At 38.5% G+C, this 22,122-nt stretch overlaps 3 protein-coding genes and 1 long non-coding RNA gene across 5 annotated transcripts in view; 3 read left to right on the top strand and 1 right to left on the bottom strand.

Moving 5' to 3' along the window:
- The window catches only part of LOC120742673 (endonuclease domain-containing 1 protein-like), a 73,995-nt gene that overhangs the window by 19,144 nt on the left and 32,729 nt on the right, over nucleotides 1-22,122 (top strand). The gene's annotated exons all lie outside the window — the stretch shown is intronic.
- On the bottom strand, nucleotides 927-2,665 carry LOC120742678. Its single transcript, XR_005697924.1, has 2 exons — nucleotides 2,092-2,665; nucleotides 927-1,678 (listed from the first exon to the last, which is right to left on the bottom strand). It is a non-coding gene; the product is annotated as an uncharacterized LOC120742678 (long non-coding RNA).
- On the top strand, nucleotides 3,016-9,254 carry LOC120742670 (butyrophilin subfamily 3 member A2-like). Of its 2 annotated transcripts, XM_040046098.1 has the most exons (7): nucleotides 3,016-3,174; nucleotides 5,322-5,660; nucleotides 5,994-6,207; nucleotides 6,400-6,464; nucleotides 7,598-7,714; nucleotides 7,851-8,059; nucleotides 8,099-9,254. In XM_040046098.1, the coding sequence occupies exons 1-7, from the start codon at nucleotides 3,123-3,125 to the stop codon at nucleotides 8,387-8,389; spliced, it is 1,287 nt and encodes a 428-aa protein (XP_039902032.1). In that variant the 5' UTR covers nucleotides 3,016-3,122; the 3' UTR covers nucleotides 8,390-9,254. The 2 variants fall into 2 exon arrangements, with proteins under 2 accessions (XP_039902032.1, XP_039902031.1); XM_040046097.1 differs by having other exon boundaries at nucleotides 3,017-3,174; nucleotides 7,851-9,254.
- Nucleotides 10,769-15,848, top strand: LOC120742672 (butyrophilin subfamily 2 member A2-like). Its single transcript, XM_040046100.1, has 6 exons — nucleotides 10,769-11,476; nucleotides 13,184-13,522; nucleotides 13,737-13,950; nucleotides 14,169-14,233; nucleotides 14,413-14,526; nucleotides 14,775-15,848. Exons 1-6 carry the CDS (start codon nucleotides 11,380-11,382, stop codon nucleotides 15,191-15,193), a joined length of 1,248 nt encoding a protein of 415 aa, XP_039902034.1. The 5' UTR covers nucleotides 10,769-11,379; the 3' UTR covers nucleotides 15,194-15,848.

Here is a 22,122-nt window from a genome sequence, read left to right as displayed (position 1 = left end):
AATGAAAGCAGAATCAGAATACTTTAATAATCTCTTAGGAAATGATGGGTTGCAGTTGCTCCAGTACCAGAAACAGACTATTTAACAATACAATATATTACAGATTTAAGAAAGAGTAATAATATATACAAACCATTCTATAATAAATATCAAGAACTGACAGATGTGATTATAAATAAATGTCAGAAATATTTACAGCAGCACTAAATAAAAATGAGCATGTTAAAAAAATGTGTAACTATTGCAGTGTTTACAGTGTGTTAGACTGAGATTGCTCAGAATACTTGCCTGGAGGGTTTCATGTTTCCTCGCCTGTTATCTTTGTGAATTGTTGTTGATGTTGTGGAGTCACTAAATGCAACAAGGTCTTCTACTTAGCTTTCAATGCAGCAGTCATGTTAACATGTATCGTCCCCGTTGTATAAATGAATCAAATACAAAATTAAATAAATAAAACACAACAAAACAACATGTCTCCGGTGACCTCCTGCACACGATTGCTTGTTCTCAGTCAAAGCCACTCCCTCACTGGGCAGCCTGCCAGAGTCATTATCAAAGGTTTACCAAGACTAAGTGATGACATTTGGTGCTTTCTTTTGCTCACATTCCAATAAGTTTTTCTTGTTACTGATTAAAAACAATAGAAAAACAGCAGCAGTGAGGGATGGGCGGTAATATTGTTGTAACTGTAGCTGTTAATCCTCTTCAGTCTAAACTATTCACATTCAAATATGAAACGTAATTGATGTAATTAATCCTGATAAGATGACAGGTTACCTGTCAAATACCTATCAGCCTGAAAGTTTCTTGGGTCGGGATGGCAGCCTCTCCCTTCTTTTTGCTAGTGCAAAACAGTTATTCATAGACGTCACGGCAGACAAACAAACAATGGAGGATTCATTGTTTTCTCTCACTTGTCATCTGCATCAGGTTACAGCGTCACTTTGTTACAAACTCAAAACTTTATTGGCTTTTTACAAAGAGAAAAGTAAACAGAGGAAAGATTATAAATCTGTACAAACAAGCAGGACAATATACTGAGTATATAATAATATAAGCAGAATAAAAGTGCTATAAAATGTTACAAATAACAAATAATTTAACTCTTCCATGAAGTTTTGACACAGATTGTTGTGCTGTTACATTTTAGGGTTGTGTGCACAAAAGTGTGAAGCTCATATTTTTTTGTTTGAGGGATAAATGTTATTATTGAATAGATCTCATTCATCCACCTTGAAGCTAAATTATCCACTGATTATGTAAGCAGACGACTTAAAGGCATTACTTGATTGATTGGAAGACAAACACAAAAAAATAGAGACAATCTCAAACATTGTAACAGCAGTCAGCCTGAGCAGAAGGAAAACGGAGGATTTCTAAACCTGAGACAGTGGAGTTGCACAGTGGTGCTGTCATAAAGGTGGCGAGTTCAAATACTTAAAGGGATGAGCTGTTGTTGTTTTTCATTCATCAGTGGTGGTTAAAGTCAGGGTTCCCGTCTGCCCTCTTCAGCCCCTCCTCCTCCCTCCTCTGTGCCGTTGCAGAGAAAACCTCGAGAGCACACGTTTAATATCCTGTTCCTCAGAAACCAGCAGAGCCAAACAAGCAGGGCAACGATCACAAATACAGCTGCCGTTATGAAGAATGTTCTCCACGACCACTCGGAGCACTCTGATGGCTGCAGAGGACAAGAAGACAGAGCAGAAATGTTAGTTAGCAGTTTTAACTGGCGTCTGTTATGACGTGGACTGTGAGGCTCTGCTAAAGCTTCCACTAAATTACAGGGACCCGGCTACCCTCATAACCTATATTACCTCATTCCTACATTCCTACAGTGTCCCCCCCGCCCCGCCTTAGTAGATCTGTGCACCTGCATTGCACTACCCACTGTCATGCACTTTACAACCTTCTAGTAGCTCAGCAGTGACTAACTACATTTGTAGTCACTGTTGTCTGTGTGCTTGCTGATCTGGGCTGTTATCTGCACTGTGTGTCTCTGAATGTGGGATTTTGCATGCGGAAGAGTAACTGAGTGGACTTTTAATGTTTACTGTCAAATGTGAACCATTTAAATGCAGTCTGTGTTCTTACCCTCTCTGTGGTTGTAGGCTGTGATGTGGTGCTCGGTGGTGTGGAGACGTGCAGGCGGACAGCGGAGCGGTGTTTCTCCACTTTGTCGATGTCACAGTAATAAACTCCTCCGTCTCTCGCCTCGGTTCGCTTTATGATGAGGGACAGTTTTGCTCGTTGGTCCCAGTCTGATGGTATTGAGACCCGGCTTTCATCAAAGCTGTGGAGAGCACATTGACCAGCTGCATCATTGCAATATGGACCGCAAATGCCTGCAGAGAGTGATAACAACCAGGACCCTGCTGCCCTCACTGCAGAGCATCTACCATTGCAGAGTCCAGAGGAGAGCTGCCTCCATCCTCAAAGACCCCCCACACCTCCAACGCAGACTGTTCACACTTCTGCCCTCAGGACGAATGTTAGAAGAATGTCCTTCAAGACGCCTGGAGAACTATTACTGAAAACTACTAAACGAAATGAGAAGAAAGAGATTTCAGACTGTGTCGAAGAATAAAGGTGGTTATCCTAAATACTAACTTTCAAGTTCGTTAGAAGTCATTTGTTTTTTTGTTTGTTTTGTTGTTTTTGTTTTGCGTGTGTGTTTTTATGTGTTTCATTAAGTCACCTATTTCACACTTTCCTAACAAAATATAAAGAAACGAGGAGTGGCTCGAGACTTTTGCACGGTACTGAAGGAGCCTTCGGCCCGCCTCCTTCAGTCAGCTGATTAGAGGCAGACGAAGTCAGTTGAGTTTCGAGTTAAATTTGTATTTTATTTTAAGCCTTTCTAAACATCTCTAAAGGAGTTCAGTGATTCAAATCTCCCAAACTCAGTAAGAAATAAATAAATACAATTTAAAAATGTATGGTAAAATTCTTACCGACCCTCCTACTTCCTGTTTTGCCAAACTGTAGTTCGTCATTTTGCTTCAGGCTCTTCCCTGGAGAGGATGTACGAAAGAGTTTAAGAAAGTTTGGGACCTTTTTTTTCTTTTTTACCTCCTTTTTTAAACCCCGTGGATCCAGCGGGTCACTTTTTCTGTGTTTCATCCATGAGTATCTCTGTGCTCCTGCTGCTCGTCGCCGCACACTCTTCTTGCACAGGTAGGATTTGGATAAAGGCGAGCGTGCAAGAGTGTTTCGGGTGTAGATGGCTTTTTCACGCTCCAGTTTCCAAACCGGACATTAATATATTTGTTATAAAAGCTGCCGGGGACGATCTCCGTGCAGCAGCTGCTCGGTCAAAACGAGCCCGTTCAGGAAGCAGAAGTTGTCTGAATAGTCAGGTTTTAAAGGTTTCTTCGTACTTCAGTTGATTCACGTAAAGATGCCATTAGATGGAATTACCGAACAAAGTAAAAAATGAATTGTTAATGTGTAAGTCGATGTACTTCTCCAAAAATGCAGGCAAAGTATAGGTTATTATTGAGGAGTGACAATGTAACTTTACAGAAGCGCAACAAAAAGAGTGTAAAGAAGGGGAGAAAAGGTAAGGGCGGAAAAAACCCATCTCCTAATTAGTCTGAGAAAAAAAAGACACAACTTATAAGAACATAAAACATCCCATAATTGCGAGATTACGGCGCTATGTTCGAAAAGAGAAGTCTGTATACCAGAGAAACGGAGATAACGATCTCACAGGCCTGTGTGTAAAAGTTACGACTGTGAAGTCGGGCTTTAAGGCTTTAAAGGTCTGTCCCTGCTGGTTCTGCGTTGATGCTGCTAACATGAGTGTGATCTTGTGTCGTCTATTATGTGTTAGCATCGACTTCAGTGAGCAGATGTTTGCATTTGTCAAAAAGATCAAAAGGTAAAAACAGGAAGTGTTTAGCTTTCGATGACTGGCAGGGATAGTTTCACTTCGACGTGGGGGAATTGCGGCCCACCTTTGTTTGGCGTTTTATTTTAATCCCGTCAGACTGGAGGGTTTCCCAGCATGAACAGCTGGTCGTGTCACAGCATGTTAATCGGATATGAATGTATCACAAACGCTTGTTTGCAATTCTTGCTGCCAAGTGTGAAACCGATTAAGATAAGAAAAGATAAGATAGTAAAGTCTTTATTATTCGCAGAGATTAGAAAGTAACATTGTTTTAATAGCAGATTGAACAAACATAATAAGAACATAAACTCAATATATGATTAAATACAGATTAGTTTATAAGGACAATGACACCATAACAATATAGAAAAACATTGTACTCTCTTGTACTGTAGGTATGTGACTGCTGTGGTTTTTATGGGCGTGTGCAGGGCAGTTAGACAGTGTTTGCTCTGAATGTTGACTAACAGTTAAAGTCGTGATCTACCAAAGCTCAACATATGTTTGTTGCTGAAACACTGCCTGAGTTTTATCCTTTAGATTTCAGGGTCAAGTTCACAGGATGTTTAGAGTATATCAGTGGCATGTTTGGTAAACACACCTCATATTACTGTCATATTACTCTTGTTGCATCCCGTAATCGTCTCCCAGTTCTGTTGAAGAAGTTGAAGGTAGCTGTAAATGTTTGTCTCTGCTCAGCTTGTGATCGTGCTGTGCAGACAGACATGTGAAACTCCAGAGAGTTCAGCAGTTTCACAAGGACAAAAGTGCAGAAGTAGTCGACATCGAACAGACGTAAATGTACTTTTCGTATTCTCACTGCACATGTGCGTGACTATACATCGCTTTAACGATTTACAAACCAGAGGAAAAAACAACCCTTGAAAGGTCATTTCCACATCCTTTCTTTCTAATACAGATATGCGTTTAGAGCAGATTGGTGGTCCCTTATCTTTCTTATGTGTAGGGGCGGTACTAGCAGATTTGTAGTCCTCTTTTAGTTAAAAAAGTTAAAGAGGGTTTACTATTCTGAGTTTTATCTTCATGTTTTGGTTATTGAAGTCTTTTAGCACCTTTCCACAGAAAATATCCCTTATTTGCAGCGTCTTGATCTATTTTAGTCAGTTTTCTCCAACATCAAACAGAGCCAAGCAGAGAAACTGCCTTAAACTAAGTGTTCAGTGGCGTCTGAAGCCACAGGTATTACTCATACATACACATGCCTCTTATGTATGACTAATATGCTATTCTCTGGGTTACTAATAAGAAGCTGCGCCCTATAAATGTACATGCTTTAAATTGAATAAAAAGGTTTGTGTGATGAGTAACGATATTATATTGTTGCTACACAGATAAAAGGTGTTAGGATAACTCTTTTTAAAACTCAGTAATGACCTACTCCATGTTTTATAACTTTTTCTCTTCACAGGAACAGCGGCCTCAGCAAACAATGTACCAAAGATCGTAGCCTCTGCAGGTGAAACTGTCCTCCTACCCTGCAGCATCACTGCTAGCGGCGATGTACCAACAGTAGAGTGGAGTAAGGATGATCTGTCCGCATTTGCCTTCCTGTACCGAGATGGATGTGAGACCTTTGAGATGAAGAATGCAGTCTTTCGGTACAGAACAAACCTCATCAGGGATGAACTTCACAACGGAAACCTGTCATTGGTGATATCCAACGTGCAGCCAAGCGACAGTGGAAAATACCGGTGTGTGATTCGAAAGAACAAGGAAACTGTCATTGCAATACTGGAGCTGTTTGTAGGTACGTCCACTCAAAGTTTAGAGCTGCATGTAATCCCCCTCAAAGTCCCTTTCTTCACTTTGGAGATCTGCACATGTTTAGGTTTCTTTAAACACCCTGAGAAGTTCATCTCACAGATTTCATTCTTTATTCTAAGCAGCAGTAACAGAGGGCATTTTCACCCACATCATTTGTGACAAAGGTTCTCTTGGGTTCAAATGCAGATTCTTTAGTCATGTATCTCTCTCTTAAAGCTCAGATGAGATTTTCTAATAGTTTCCCACAGTTTTCTAATAACATTTGAACTGAAATTTTGGTCACAGACAACAACCTGAATAATTCTTACTTTTGCAGGTGCTGTTTCTGAGCCGAAACTCTCAGTTGTTCCAGATGAGGGAGGTGGACTGACTCTGCAGTGTGAGGCTAAGTGTTGGTTCCCTGAGCCTCTGATTACATTTCTTGATGATCAGGGAAATAAGATTAGTGCTGAAGACCCAAAGAGAGATGACGAATCCCAGTGGTGCCTCACAGTCACAAGAAGAGTGACTCTACAGACTGCTACCAAAAGGTTTCAATTCAATTTTAATTTTCAAGCCTGAATTTAATTTATATTCTAAAAGATCTCTGAGAATGGCTTAATCTGGTTTAGTTGGTTAGGCTAAGTGGGATATGTTTTTCAGAAGGTTTTTCATGTGCACACACTCTTATTTTTCTAGAAAAACAAAGGAATAAAGCTTAAATATGTGTCTTTTGATCACAGGGTCACCTGCAGAGTCCACCAGCGTGAGATAAACACAACCAGGGAGTCAACGATTTACATACCAGGTACACCAGAGCTTTAACAAACACCTGCATCAGCTGCATTACAAATGTTATTATTAATGTCTGTGCTTTATAATCCATCCAGCTGTTCAGTGAGACAAAGAATATAGCATGATGAATAAAAAAATAATATTTAGACTAAAAATGATTGCTCATTGAATCTCAGTAAATAACCATCAATCTTAAGTATATTTTGGATATTAAGAAACAAACATGTATAAATTGTTAATATTTCTTCTAACATTGCATTACTGTTGTGGGGCGATCGTGGCTCAAGAGTTGGGAGTTCGCCTTGTAATTGGAAGGTTGCCGGTTCGAGCCCCGGCTTGGACAGTCTCGGTCGTTGTGTCCTTGGGCAAGACACTTCACCCGTTGCCTACTGGTGGTGGTCAGAGGGCCCGGTGGCGCCAGTGTCCGGCAGCCTCGCCTCTGTCAGTGCGCCCCAGGGTGGCTGTGGCTACAATGTAGCTTGCCATCATCAGTGTGTGAATGTGTGGATGACTGGATATGTAAAGCGCTTTGGGGTCCTTAGGGACTAGTAAAGCGCTATATAAATACAGGCCATTTACCATTTGTGGTATCATGTATACGGACTACACATTTATTTTAATAAATCTAAAGTTATTTAACCTATGCCAGATTAATGATCAACAACAGTTGCCTCTATAAGCTCATTGCTGGAGTCCTTTTTTTTGCGCATTGATCTGACCTTGGGGTGAATCTGCTGGGATGTCTACTCGTGGGAGAGTTGTTGCATTGTGTTAGCACACACTTGAATGCTCCAGACCTGCAAACCTTTATTGCTTACGATCAATTAATCAAGTGCATTTGATCAGGAGCAGTTGGCTACTTACCCTCTTGATTCCTATGAAGGCATTAAGAGCATACTTTGGTTTTCCTTTTGCATTTTGTCTTAATTTTTGTTAAATAAATAAAGACACGTTTTGTAATTACATTATTTTGGTAAGGACCAGGTCACATTTTTATGTTTATATTACTATGCGTTGATATGTAAAGCCTTAGTGGTAACATTTCAGTTAAAAGCAGCTTAGAAAACAAACTATGGCGGTCATGTCCTCATGTAATGATTTTTAATTATCCCATTGTTCATGCTTTGTCTTTTTTAATCATTTCAGATGAATGCAGGAAATCCTACACTCAAACCATCGTAATCACTGCTGTAGTGACGGCGATCGTAGTTGTGTGTATTTGTGCTCTTGCGCACTTTTTAGTCAAGAGAGGTTACTTGTCTGGTAAGTCATTTTTTTGGCTCTATGTTTAACTATTACTAAGTATTTTTTCATTCACTAACATTTGTCATTGTTGTAAGATCAGTGGCCGTCGGGAGTGAAAGAAGTGCTAACTGTATATTTGTTTTTGTTCATCCAGTGGGACGACAAAAATTGAGCTCGGAGAAAGATGAGTTAATCAAACAATTAACTAAAGAGCTGAATGACCTCAAATCCAGGCAGAGTCCAGCACAACAGCCCAGCCAGTCCTCAAATAACCCTAGATCCTCACCAGGCACCTCTGAATGTGGCATCCCACCCCCACCAAATTCTCCCTACCAAAGCAAGCCCCTTAAGCCAGCATCCTCAGCCAATGGCAGCCATCCAAAATCTGCCGCCTTATCCCAGACCAAGGACTCAAAACCTGTTGCTTCAGGACAAAATCCGGCACGCAGTCCACAGATGAAAAGAAACAGTCACGGAAGACGTTCTCTTGTCTCAATAACTAATGGTGCTGCGTCATCCAATCCTCCAGATTCAACAGAAAAACTTCTTCCCCGTTCAATGAGTCTGTCTGAGAAACGACCTCGTATAGGCATTCCAAGGTCTCCGCGCAGGAATACTCTCTCGGGCATGCCTAACAACCCCTTCGATGTCCTGGCAGATTTACCCGAAGACGAAAATCCGCTGATTGAATAAAGAGTGACAACCAAATGTGATCAAACAGCTTTAACATTTGTATAAACAAAACAAAATGTCTGAGGTTAGTGATTGAATCTTAGTAAGAGCTGTCAGTTAAATGGAAGTTTGGGTGGTTTAAAAAAAAAACTTCTTATTTTTTTAAGTTACACCTGTTAGATGTGCTTGCTGACCTCTACTATTCCTGCAAGATGCTGACATTCAGTCGCAGTTTATGGGTCAGATTGACCCTCATTTACTAGTTTATTAACAGCATGTAAACATAAATCTGTTGTGTGTATGTGTGTTTCACACACAAATCAGTGATTTATTCCCATTTCCATATAGTGTGTTTATACTTTATGAACAAACAAAGTCAAGCACTGCCATAGGAAATGTAAAAATTTTACCACTACTACTATGTTATGTTTTTTTGTTTTATTTTACTTGAGCCACAGTGAATGTCTCAGTTCAATGCAATTCATTTTTATATTTATGTAGTGCCAAATCACAGCAACAGATTGCTTTAAGGTGCTTTATATTGTAAAGATCCTACAATAATATGAAAGTGTGAATTATATTCAGAGCCTCTGTCACTCCAGCCTTACTGCTTTTCCATCACTCCGATGGAAAGCACAGATGCTTTGTTTACTTTTCACTCCTGGGACTTTGCTGCTGGGAATTAAATTCTTATTGTTTTGCACTTTTCTCTTTAATTTGATGTTTATAAATGATGTTATTTTGCATTTGTGTTTGACTACAGAGATTTGACTGGTGGGGTTTTGTACGGTTTCATAGTATAAAAATTACATTTGTTAAAAAATTGATCGTGCTGCAGTCTTTGTGCATTAAAAGGAGACTAAATAAAATCAGAGTGCTTCCTGTCTATGAGCAGTATATTATTAAAAGCTTTGCTGGCTGTGGAAGAAAGATTGAAAAGTTTGAAGTTTTATTATATTAATAGGAGCAAACACTTGATCATCTTTGATCCAGTAAGAAATGAGGTCTTCCACATTTGGTGTTATCACATCCCATTTAGAGACCAAGGATGCTGTGTGTTTTGTTTTTTTAACATTTGTTTTTACAGCACTCAAAAAAATTAAAGGGACACTTTTAAAACTGAGTTTAGCATCAAGTGAGTTCAACTTGTGAGATGTTGATTTGGTCAGTTAAGTTGCAGGAGGTCGTTAATCAGATGGAACTGTAAAACAGGAATGTTTTTTTCAGGTGGAGGCTGCTGATATTTTTCCCTCTTCATCTTTTCTGACTGTTTTGCATTCAGCTAAGGTCAGCCTCACTACTGCTAGTGTACCTGGACCCTGCAAAGGTTAGAAAGGTAGTTCAGCTCCTCCAGGATGGCACATTATTACACTCCATTCTAAGAAGGTTTTCTGCATCTCCCAGCACAGTCTCAAGAGCAAGGAGGACACTGTACGAGACAGACAGGTGCTGTAGGAGTGCTGGAAACTACAGAACTTAAGGAAAACAAACAGGAATCTCTAACGTAAAGTTTTACTGCAAACCTCATTCTCAGATTTTCATACTCAGTCCTGACAGCTGTCTCTGAGGGACAAAACAATGAGCCCACTGAAGTTATTTAGTATGAAATGGATAAAAAAAAGGGTGAGATTTGGTCTGACTCACAGTCTTATATGCTCAGTCCTCTCCAGGAAATAACTATTATGTAGATTATGTAGAAAATGAACTTACGGCACTTCAAAAAAATTAAATGGACATTTTTTAAGTTGAGCTTAGCATCATGTCAGAAAATGAATTTATGGCACCTTATTACCACTGCCTATTATTCTAAAGGCAGGAGTAATGAGGTAACAATAGAATCTCTCTTTCTATGACCGCCCATCAAAAACTCCTCAGTGGACATTAAAGCTGGACTGCAGTGGGCATTTTGGACACTAAGCCAATATTGTCAGTAGATGTCAGGCTGACACCAAGTGGAAGAGTGAGTGCTCACACTCACACTCACTAACATGATACAAAATGTTATTTGGTTGAAATATTAACCCTTTCTGTTGTGAATTAACTGCTTATATTATTTAAATCTGGCCGTTCATTCTCTGTGTGCCAACCAACCTTGTTTTAGTTGTTTCACACAACAATACTTTAATCATGAATACAATAATTTTAAGAAATCATTTGTCAACATTTACTGCATCTGTTTAATTAGCTGACAGAGAAATGTGTGAGAGAGAAAAGTGGTGTCACACTTCTCAGCGTTTCAGTGTCTGTGTTGTTTCTTATTTCAGTTTCACTCGCTCAGTTTCACTGTATTGTTTTATAGCAGTGATTTACCGCAGAGTCAGACTCATGGTTTGCACAGGGCTTTGCCCGTGAGTTCAATTAAAGCCTCACACTGCTGATAGCAGAACAGCTGCACTGGTATAATGTTAATGAGATTGACTCAATAATTGTTTTCTGGAATAATAGAAAATGTATCATGTTCATAAGCCAGTTAAAATGTGGACATCTCCTGTAGTCGCAGCACACTGGTCGACAAAAGATGTGCAAACTATAAGAAACTCTGACCTTAACACTGACCTATAAATCATTCAAGTGTTATAAGGCTCCAAAATCAAGAGATGAGCAGCGTTTAAACAGAAAGCAGACAGAAATACCGAAAGCACTTAGGTGTTAAAAAAGTTGCGTGTATGACTGTGGGAATGGATGAATGTGTCATATAGTACAATATGTACTATATAAAGCCTCCGAGTGGTCAGGTATAGTAGAAAAGCGCTATACCATCCGGCATTACTAAGCTACTTTCAAATTAATGATTATTAATGAGCTTATAATAGATGATGTAAGGAAACCTACCTGTATAAGAAGAAGTACTTTGATGATTGATCTACTAAGCGCTATAAATGTGTAAAATTATCAGACAGCATGATGAAATTATGGCTCTGATCCCGCCTTCTTCTCTTTTTGCGACTTGAACTACAACAGTCGAAACTGTTCCGCTTCGTCTGTGTTGGGCTGCTCTCTGAAGAGGAACCATGGACGAAGTCAACAAAGTTTGTTTTGATGCCTGTTTGAACAGGTCGCTGTGGTTTGTCCTGCTCGCCGCTGTCCTGTCCTCATCTTGTTGTACAGGTGAGATTTATGGATTTGTGTTTTCAGCGAGTCACTTTACAAATGTTAACACAGAGTCGCTGTAAAAGTGCGTATCTGTCTACCTTTAATGCCTTTGCTAAAGTTTCTGTATTATTCTGTATCGAATATCTGACGATAAAAGCAGGATGTTTGTTTGACTATTTGTTTACATTTTGAGGAAACAAGCTCAAAATCTGTGTGTCAGTCATTTAAAGAGCTTCTCTGTGTTTAAACTTGAAACGCTGAGCGATATTATCAAATGTTTCTCACAATCTGAATGTTGCAGTTCATTTCTATGTTTAGGGCAAGTTCATTTTGACCGACATGACTCGACTAAATTGACACCCAGTTCCTCAGTTCTCAGTTCAAGTTGAAGTTCACTCACTTCCAAAGGTTATTTTTGGATTATTTCTGTTGTAGAGCACCGACTGCAGTCAGCAGGGAAATCACACTGCTGCTGATGTTTGTGTGCAAACAGCAAATGACTACAGTTTCCAAAATACAGCGATTTACTGTGACATCAATGTGCACAATGTGTGACACAAGTACAGTAACTTTTTTTTCAGAGTACTTTCTGTGTACGTTTATCGGTGATTTTGCTGTCATGGTTGCAGCAGAGAGTAACAGTGTGGTTTTGTGCTAAAAATGTGTTTTTAATGTGTTTTCTTTATAACTGTCCCTCAGTTTTATTGCAAAGTTTCCTACAAATGTTTGTTCTGCATTTATTTGACTCACGTTATGCAGGAAGTTTAAGAATCTGCCTCACATGACAGGATTTCCTTTGTTGCGCATGCTATAAAAAAGGCAACAAAACAAAAATTGAAGTAAATTTACTACTTGCACGTACACTGAAATGTTTCAGTGTATTTGTGCATGACGTTTTACCTGCCTGGAACTGTGAGTCTCCTGCTGGAAAAATTATTATGACATTTTGTTTGATTTTTTTTATTTGACGTTATGCAGGGATAAACTATCCACAGAGACTGCAACTGTCTCCTCCTTATCTCAGACAAAACAGACATCTTATCTTAAAGACACCACATCACACTAACAGATTAACATCGCTCTCAGACATGTGGTTCGTCTGATATTTAAAGCAGAATGAGGAGGCAGCGCCTTCAGCTTTCAGACTGCCCTTCTGTGGAACCAGCTCCCAGTTTCTTACACTCTAAAGCACCTTTAGCTGTTGTAATTTCTCGCTATATACAGGCTGAAAACATGCTTTTCTTATATGGTAAAGTTGGGCATGTAAATGTGCAGTCTGTGGGGACTGACACACTTTTGTAACCAGCATTAATTTGCCACAATAGCGACAGTAGGCTGCATTTCTGCGCTGGCCTCGTTTTTCAGCCACAGAGACTCCTGCTTGGGTAATCTGTGGTGAAGAGGTTAGCTATTACAAATATATAAATGAAATTACACATAAGGCTCATCACTGACCTACAACACAGTCTGTGCGTATTTTAGAGTCTCAGTTTTCACAAACAGAAGAAAACTTCTGATTTGTTGGACTATATTGTACCGTGAGAATAAACACTTGTGATGAGACCTGATATTTGTATGAATGCTTTCTGAGCAAGTTTTAAAGCATAAAGCAATAATGAGGTTGCTGCTGCACACACACAAACATTTTTTTTAGTAGACTCAGTTCTTTGAATAAACACAGTAATTAGTTCATCCGTGTTTTGTTATTTCTATTATCCACAGGAAAACCCTCAGCGATTGTCGTACCAAAGATCGTGGCCTTTGCAGGTGAAACTGTCCTCCTGCCCTGCAACATCACCCCAAGTGGAGACGTCCCAACAGTGGAATGGACTAAGGAGAGTTCACTTCCAGATATTGCCTTCCTGTACCGAGATGGGTGTGAAACCTTTGAGATGAAGAATCCAGTGTTTCGGTACCGAACAAACCTCATCAGGCACGAACTTCACAACGGAAACCTGTCAATGGTGATATCCAACCTGCAGATAAGTGACAGTGGAAAATACCACTGTGCGATTATCAGGAAGAAGAAAAAAGTAATCACAACACTGGAGCTGTTTGTAGGTACGTCCACTCAAAGATCAGAGCTGCATTTAATCTCTTTAATGATATCTATCTATCTATCTATCTATCTATCTATCTATCTATCTATCTATCTATCTATCTATCTATCTATCTATCTATCTATCTATCTATCTATCTATCTGTCTGTCTGTCTGTCTGTCTGTCTGGTTGGAAAGTGCAAAGGCTACAATGTGAATATTTAATATTTTTGCAGGTGCCGTTTCTGAGCCGAAACTCTATGTTGTTCCTGGTGTTGGAGGTGGACTGACTCTGCAATGTGAAGCTAAGTGCTGGTTCCCTGAGCCTAAGATTAGATTTCTTGACGATCAGGGAAATGAGATCAGTGCCGAAGACCCAAAGAGAGATGAAGAGTCTTCACGATGCTTCACGGTCAAAGGAAGAGTGTCTCTGCAGACTGCTACCAACAGGTTCAATATCAGATTAAAACTTACCACAAGTTTATATTCTGAATGATGTGTTGGAGAATTTTTATCTTGATCATTTAGTTTGTTTACTTCAAAAAAAGTTGTACTTGTAAATATACACTGATTAGTGTGTAATTGCATCTTTCAACAGATGCCTTCTCACGCTAACCCCACTGGTGCACATTTTGAATAAGATGTAAATGTGTGTGTTTTGGTCCCAGGGTCACCTGCAGGGTCCACCAGCCGGAGATACATCAGACGAGGGACTCGGAGATTTACCTGCCAGGTAACAAGCTCAAACACCTGGATTAGCTGTGTCTATGCTTCACTATCCATTAGCTATTCAGACACACAACATTTATTGAGTGGTAAAATGTGCTGATAAAGCAGCTATGAAATTATGCAGGTTCCTCCTCTTTTATCGAAATGCTTTTTCAGGTTCAATCTCTTTTTTTGTCATTACAGATGGATACCAGGGATCCTTCACTGTAACCATTGTAATTACAGTTTTAACCACCTTAACAGCCACTGTCATCTGTTCATGTATTGTGCATTTATTGAAGAAACACAGCTGCCCTGGTAAGTCAGTTTCTAGGCGTTATTTTTAAAACTGCTAATTCAGTTCAATGAATCATCAAACAAGTGAAGGAAAAGCAAGACAAATAATAAAAAATAAAAGGAAAAAATATACATATGGCAAGAAGCACCTGGATTTTAGCCTGAATTTAGGTTGGCTTTGTCATAACAGTTTGTGTGTGTAATAAGAACAATGAAATGTCAGGAATGAAACAGATGCTAATTATTTTTGTTTTTTTGTGTTCATACAGTGAGAAGACAAAAACGGAGTCTCGATAATCATGGTACGAATGATGAAAGGCAGAGTCCGGTCATCCAGACAAGGGACTGTACAAATGACTCCAAATCCTCATCAAACATCTCAAATCCCACGATCCCGCCCTCTCCAAAGTCTCATCACAACAACGACAACCCCAGACCAGAGGCCTTGACAACATCTGTCAGCTCCTCACAGACCACAGAAGAAGATTCATCACATCTGGACACCAGCGGCGAGATGAAAAGAAACAGTGATAACAGCAGTTCACTTCCAGTGTTGTCCATTCCGCATGAGCGTCTTCGCCGCTCGTCCACTCGTCGGTCTGTTAGAGGCAGTATACGTGTTCAGCACAGAAACATCATCTCTGAAGACTCAGAGCCGCTGATGGAGATCGGACCTGAAACTAAATGAGGAACGTTTCATAATCAGACAAATGAAACTGTCAGTTAGGTGGGAGTTGACCTCTAAGTATAAACTGATTTGTCATTTATTTCAGGACGCCATCCAAGTGAGTTTTATAGAAAAGCATTGCATTTTATAAACATACCAACGTTTTAAATACTTATTTGATAGTTTTTGTTTTGAAATACAGTCAAAGTTGTCATTTTAATGTGCTGACCCATTCCGCCTGTCACAATATCTGCTTTTCTTGATTATCATCGTAGGTAGTAATACGGTTTTTATAAGAGAGGCACCTCAATTCAAACTTTATCCACATTCATTTTGTGTAATATATTGGGATATGTATTTGTTAGAGCTTTGCTGTAATCTTTTTTGAGTTTTGTAATTATTGTATTATGTAATAGTGCTGTTTTAACTTGTTGGTTACTGTTCTTGGAACAGCTGCAACCACACGATTTGCATTATTTTCACCTGGATTGCTGTGCATGTGAGTATGAAGCTGGCTGAGCTCCAGCCAAAGTAAAACTCCGACACGGACAGCAGTGACAGTGAAAACCACGTCATGTATCATGTAACTGTTTGTGACATTCTGATATAAACACACACACCTATAAAACAAACTGTAATGTTAAGAACAATAAAAGTTGTTCTTGTGAATCTACAGCTGCCGATTAATTCTGGTTAAAGCAAGTTTTCTTCAGTATTCACTTAATGCAGTCATATTTGAATTCATATCAAACGATTCAAGGTAAAAATGAACTATTTGTAGCCAGTTCAGTTTTCTTCTTTTTCCAAAACCTCAGAAAGAAATGGGCTAAATATTCCTCACATTGCAGCAGAGTAAAAGTAAGTAAAACAAATGAAGGTTTTGGAGTGGTCTATCATCTGGGCTTAAATGTGACTGGATTACAGAGATAATCGTGCAATTCTGGAAGAAGCTGCTGCTTTTCCTCTGTGTATGGAAAACGCCTTTAGAAAGCCTGTTGTAAGGCTGATGTTAAAGGTTGATGTTGTTGTTGATGCTGATGTCAAGTGTCAGGTGATGTGAGAATTTAAGGGAAGCGAATGCAACTGTTTTTTGTTTTTTTGTTTTTTTCCAATGTCTTCCCATAATCGTCTCTCATTTCTGCTGAAACAGTTGAAATTAACTGTAAATGTTTTTTTCTGCTCAGCTTGTGACGCGTGCTGTGCACAAAGTTCAGGAAATTTGTTTCACAAGGACAAAAAGGATTTACAAAATTGCACAAGTTCATGGTAATGAAATAGAAGTAAATCTACTTAGTACGTGTATGGAAGTATTTTACAGCATTTCTGCACGACTTTATACTCCACTTGAACTACTTAGTTATTTTTTTTAACTATTATATTTTACAAAGCAGTGCAATTAAAACTTTTGAAAGATATTAATTCCACAGCAGTGTGTCCATAGCAGAGTGGTTTCTTAAATATGGGCCCTTTGCTGAATTTCGTCCTTTATTTTTTAGTTAAAACATTAAAACAGACCTATACTCATTTCAGCCTCCATGTTTCGATTCTTGGAGTCTCCTACAGTAGTTTTGCATGATGCCCACTTCAAAAATATTCCTTAATTTTTAGCTTTTCTTGATCAATTTTAGCCAATTTTCTTGATTGGCAGGCTGGTGGGGCTTTTCTTCACAGCCACAGCTGTGTGCCTGACCATGTTAGGAAGATCCCTTTTCTTTGACGTCATACAAAGAGAACTGAGTGTTTACAGCAGACTTTTGGATCACAGAGATTATTAATCTTACATTTTGTGTTGTTTTAGGTTAGAATAAGGGGTACAGTGATTTGCAGTTATTTTCATTTCAATACATTTTGAAAGCACAGAAATAAGTGGGTCTTCTCTGTAACAATAATGCAGCTTAAAAAAACCGTTCACTTTGAACCAACATAGATTTGTTTGTTTTCTAAACACTTAAATTAAAATATATTAAATACATGTCTTTTGTTCCTACTGAGTCACACCTAATAAAACATTAATGTGCTGTCATGTTTGCTGCTTTGAGTCTGTATTATCTAAATTTTAGCAGTTAACTGCAGGCCTACTTGTTGTTCCTAGAGTATTTAAAAGTAGAATGGGAGGGAGAGCCTTCAGTTTTCAGGCCCCTCTTCTGGGGAACCAGCTTTTAGTTTGGATTCGGGAGACAGACACTATCTCTACTTTTAAGATTAGGTTAAAAACTTTCCTTTTTGCCAAAGCATATAGTTAGGGCTGGACCAGGTGACCCTGAATCCTCCTTTAGTTATGCTGCAGTAGACATAGGCTGCCGGGGGATTCCCATGATGCATTGAGTTTTTCCTTTCCAGTCACCTTTCTCACTCACTATGTGTTAATAGACCTCTCTGCATTGAATCATATCTGTTATTAACCTCTGTCTCTCTTCCACAGCATGTCTTTTATCCTGTCTTCCTTCTCTCACCCCAACCGGTCGCAGCAGATGGCCGCCCCTCCCTGAGCCTGGTTCTGCTGGAAGTTTCTTCCTGTTAAAAGGGAGTTTTTCCTTCCCACTGTCGCCCAAGTGCTTGCTCATAGGGGGTCATACGATTGTTGGGTTTTTCTCTGTATCTATGAAGCGCCTTGAGGCGACTTTTGTTGTGATTTGGCGCTATATAAATAAAATTGAATTGAATTGAATTGAACAAGCCCAACATGACAAAATTTGCCACATCTAGTTTAACCACTACTAACATTTGTTTATGCTGTTAATCACAGGTGAGCAGATCATCCTGAGTGGGCCAAAAAAAAATCACCAAGATAGACTGTTTATAAAAGATGGTTTGCTTCTTGGATTCTGTATATTCAGTTGTTAGCGTATTGCAGTTTGTTTTTTGTGTGTGTGTTTGTTGTAGAAGAAGTAACCGCCTACGTAGCACGCCATGATGAAGATGGAAACCCACTTTAAAGTGTCATCAACTCTGGTGAACAGCAGCTAACAGAGACTAACAGCAGCTAACAGAGGCTAACAGCTGGTAACAGAGACTAACAATGGCAGAGCAACACTACAGTAAGAATGTAACAAAAAATCAGAACAGAAAAATGAAGCAACAGATTTCTGTCCTTATAAGTTATAAGTAAATAAATAAGTAAATGTTATAAGTCAAGCCAGCTGTCTGTAGACAAATGCTAAACTGTTTCTTTGTGGACATTTTCACCCACATCATTCGTAAAGCTTGTGTAATGTAATGTTTTGTATAAACATTTGACCTGAAATGTTGGTTGAAAAGTTCAAAGACCACAACGTGAATAATTAATAGTTATGTATCTCTCTCTTAAAGCTCAGATGAGGTTTCCTAATCGTTTCCCACAGTTTTCTATGAACATTTGAACTGAGATGTTGGTCACAGACAACAGCCTGAAAAATTCTTACTTTTGCAGGTGCTGTTTCTGAGCCAAAACTCTCAGTTGTTCCAGATGTGGGAGGTGGACTGACTCTGCAGTGTGAGGCTAAGTGTTGGTTCCCTGAGCCTCTGATTACATTTCTTGATGATCAAGGAAGTGAAATTAGTGCTGAAGACCCAAGGAGAAGTGAGGAATCTCCAGGGTGTCTCACAATCACAAGAAGAGTGACTCTGCAGACAAACTGCTACAAAAAGGTTTCATATTATTTTAATATTTAAAGTTTCAGATCTTAGTTCTGGTTTTATGTGGTTCATTTACCTCAGTTGGGTGGGATTGTGTTGTTAAATTATCATCAGTGTACAGAGAGCTTTAATTTTCCAGGAAAAAAACTATGTGAATAAAACTAAAAGGTGCTTCTTTCGATCACAGAGTCACCTGCAGAGTCCACCATCCGGAGATAACCCAGGCCAGGAACTCAGAAATGTACATACCAGGTACACCAGCGCTTTAACACACCTGGATCAGCTGAACTACATAAAACACATATTTTTGTCTATGGTTTACATCCATCTAGCTTTTCTAAAAAAAAGCACTGCAAACTGTACATGTATATGAAAACAGTTTAAAATGTAATTAATTTTAATCTAAGATTTGCTAATTACTGTGTTCTTTAATGTCACTTCTGTTTTAAATGTAAACTTTTACAACATGGAAGTTACGTCACCTGTTTGTGTCATTTTCGCAAAATTTTATTATCCTAATCTTCAAATGTTGAGTTTCAGGTGAAAGCCTGAGATCCTGCACTGACATCCTTGTAATCGCTGTTGTCGTGAGGATCTTTGTAACAGCAGTCATTGCCTTTTTAGTCAAGAAATGTCAGCGTTATGGTAAGTCCATTTTTTTTAATAATATGTTTTAAAATGAATTTAACTGATTATTTGGCCATCAGAGTGTAAATATTAAAAAAACAAAACAGACCAAAGAAACACCAAAAGTGCTCAAGGTCAACTTAATGATTTATTGGTCAAAAAAGCTGCGTGATTTAGAAACCACAATTCTTACGAGTGTGGTGTCTATTACCAATGTACAGAAAGCGATTTAAAATAATATTCCTTGGACATATAAAGACTGATATAGGTCAAAAAACTTAAACTTTCATAAAATTGATTTGCCTGAATTTCTGCTGCCTTAGTTTGCATTGGCAACATGTAGGAAATGATATTGGTATCATTTAGGATATTGAAAACATCACATTGACCTCTGACCTCAGTTTTACATTTCACATCGGCTTTTCTTTCAAACTGTAAGGACACAAATATATATATGTTATATCTTTAAAGAACATATTGTCAAGAGAAAGGCAATGAACTTCCCATTAAGTGACAAATATACTGACATGTAATATTATATAATGAGCTCGAGTTAGTTACAAATCAGTACATATTGTCAAACATCTACTACTACATAATGTCTGCCCTTCTTACAACCTTAAAGTGAATACTGCTGACATTGTGAGCTGACCTGGTGGAGGTTTGCAGAGATTCTTTTAGTTATTTGCTGGACTGGGTTTGTGTTTTCACTCTATAAGAATGTTAAGTTTAGCAATAATGTGGACATCTCAGGATACACCAGATCGTTGTGAGGCAGTTTGTACTGACTAATTTGACACAAAATCAAACCTCTTTTTACATTTAACTTTCTTATTTTTACAAGGACTGTATAGTTACAGTAAGTTCTCAATCAAAATCTCTTCACACTAAAAATCTTTACAATAAACAAATGCAGCAAAGTGCAGACAACAGAGAAAATATAAAATTCATACACTAAGAGCAGTAGTGGTAGTTTAGCCAGGACTATCACAAACATATTTGACATTAATTTAGGTATTAGAATAAGGAAATGGGATGTGGTGTGTTGTAAAGTGGCTTGCAGAAGAAGCAGGCAGGGTAAAAGAGCTTAAAAATGTGCTGTAAACAAGATTGACCAATTTGATTAGATAAGTGATCATTTGTTGTAGCCTGGCAGTGACAGCAGGTGATGGTCCTGGATTTTAAGTTAATTTGGCCTGAATTTGTGGCCTGCCTAGCCTAATGCTCAGTCTAAATATATTAATTTAAATTATATTTGTGTGTGTGTGTGTCTGCACTGATCGATAGAATGGTCAAGATTTAAAAAATTGCCAACTAAGTGATTTTTTATTCACTTTTTGTGTTCATACAGTGGGAAGACAAAAATCAGGCCTTGAGAAAGATAAGATGAGTTGTGTTCAACAGTCTAGCCAGCCCTCGGGATCATCACAAAGCACCCCAAACCCTGTTATCCCACCCCCAACAAAGTCTCCCCACACCATCAGCCACCTGAAACTGGAGGCTTCAACCAACAGAAACCATCCAATCAGCTTAACACAGACCAGGTATTCCACACCTGCCGTTTCAGGACAAAATCCAACATCTGGCACGCAGATAAAAAGAAACAGCTGTGACACTTCTGCTTTTTCAGCAAAGAATCGTGCTGTGTCATTCAGAAGTCCTTCAGATTCAAAAGAAAGAAAACATCTTCCTGTTCAAAAAGCATGCGTGTGTCCTGGTCTGGTGCAGGTGGTGCACATGCGCCTCAGCGCAGCAACACCTTTGCTGACAGGTCTAAACTGCACTACAGTACCCTGATAGATTCATCTGATGTCCGGGGACATCAATAACAAATCAATATAATAGTATTAGATTTAGTAGCAGTAGTAGTTATAATAATGATAGTAATTGTAGTATCAAAAGTTAATAAAATTATTAATGCCATTACATAAAAATACTTTTGAGAAAAATTATAATCCCAAGATGTGAAACGATTCAGTGCAAGAAACAGGTCTGTGACATGCTTTATTTTCTTTATGGATTCATCTTATGATTTTTTTTGTTTGGTTTTTTTTTTGCTTGTCAAATTATTTCAAGAGTTTCCCAGTCATAACAAATCTCATGCAAAATGACAGATTACTAAAAAAAAAAAACTTGGGAAGAGCAGCTAAAGATGAAAATGCGCTTTTTCCCCACATGAAAAGGTTTCTTTTTTAATTTCATGTGCACTTTTGGATACTACATCAGTCAGTTTCATGGGAAACCTTACACTTTTACAAATAATTTATCTTTCATTTGTATGTGTATAATGTGTAAAGTAACATACTTGAAAGTTGTGTCTCAATATTTTTATTGCTTTTGATTATTCTGATATTGGAATAAAAGCAAAAATATGAAAGACAAAAACACCTTTCATTTTAAGCTTCTTTTAGTTGTATGCATATTGTATGTCCTATCCTTCAGCCACTTTAAACTGAGTGTATGTTGACTTTTCCATTTGTATAAAAAAATGAATCAACTTTTTTTTTTCTTCCAAACTTAATTTAAAAATCCCATTACAGAGTCACAGCCCTTATACCCCAGAATTTTCCAGGGGTTGGCACAAATAAATGGAAAAGAGACAAAATGAAACCATTCCTTTCCTCCTTACAGGAGCCATGGTGGTTTGAAGGAAGCTTCAGTGCTAAATTGATTTCATTCATCTGTAACCCAGAGGTTTTGAAATGAAA

The sequence above is a fragment of the Simochromis diagramma genome, unplaced genomic scaffold (assembly GCF_900408965.1).
Source record: "Simochromis diagramma unplaced genomic scaffold, fSimDia1.1 OVJJ01000338.1, whole genome shotgun sequence".
Classification (NCBI taxonomy): Eukaryota; Metazoa; Chordata; class Actinopteri; order Cichliformes; family Cichlidae; genus Simochromis; species Simochromis diagramma.
Note: the sequence above shows the minus strand (reverse complement) of the source record. Positions and strands in the feature narration are given on the sequence as shown.

Bases quoted from the DNA above. Each gene is read 5' to 3' on its own strand.
- LOC120742670 (XM_040046097.1), top strand. From the start codon at position 3,123: ATGAGTATCTCTGTGCTCCTGCTGCTCGTCGCCGCACACTCTTCTTGC. The intron at 6,465-7,597 runs GTACACCAGAGC...TAATCATTTCAG, and splicing joins GTCAACGATTTACATACCAG to ATGAATGCAGGAAATCCTAC. The intron at 7,715-7,850 runs GTAAGTCATTTT...TTGTTCATCCAG, and splicing joins CAAGAGAGGTTACTTGTCTG to TGGGACGACAAAAATTGAGC.
- LOC120742672 (XM_040046100.1), top strand. From the start codon at position 11,380: ATGGACGAAGTCAACAAAGTTTGTTTTGATGCCTGTTTGAACAGGTCG. The intron at 11,477-13,183 runs GTGAGATTTATG...TATTATCCACAG, and splicing joins GTCCTCATCTTGTTGTACAG to GAAAACCCTCAGCGATTGTC. The intron at 13,523-13,736 runs GTACGTCCACTC...ATATTTTTGCAG, and splicing joins AACACTGGAGCTGTTTGTAG to GTGCCGTTTCTGAGCCGAAA.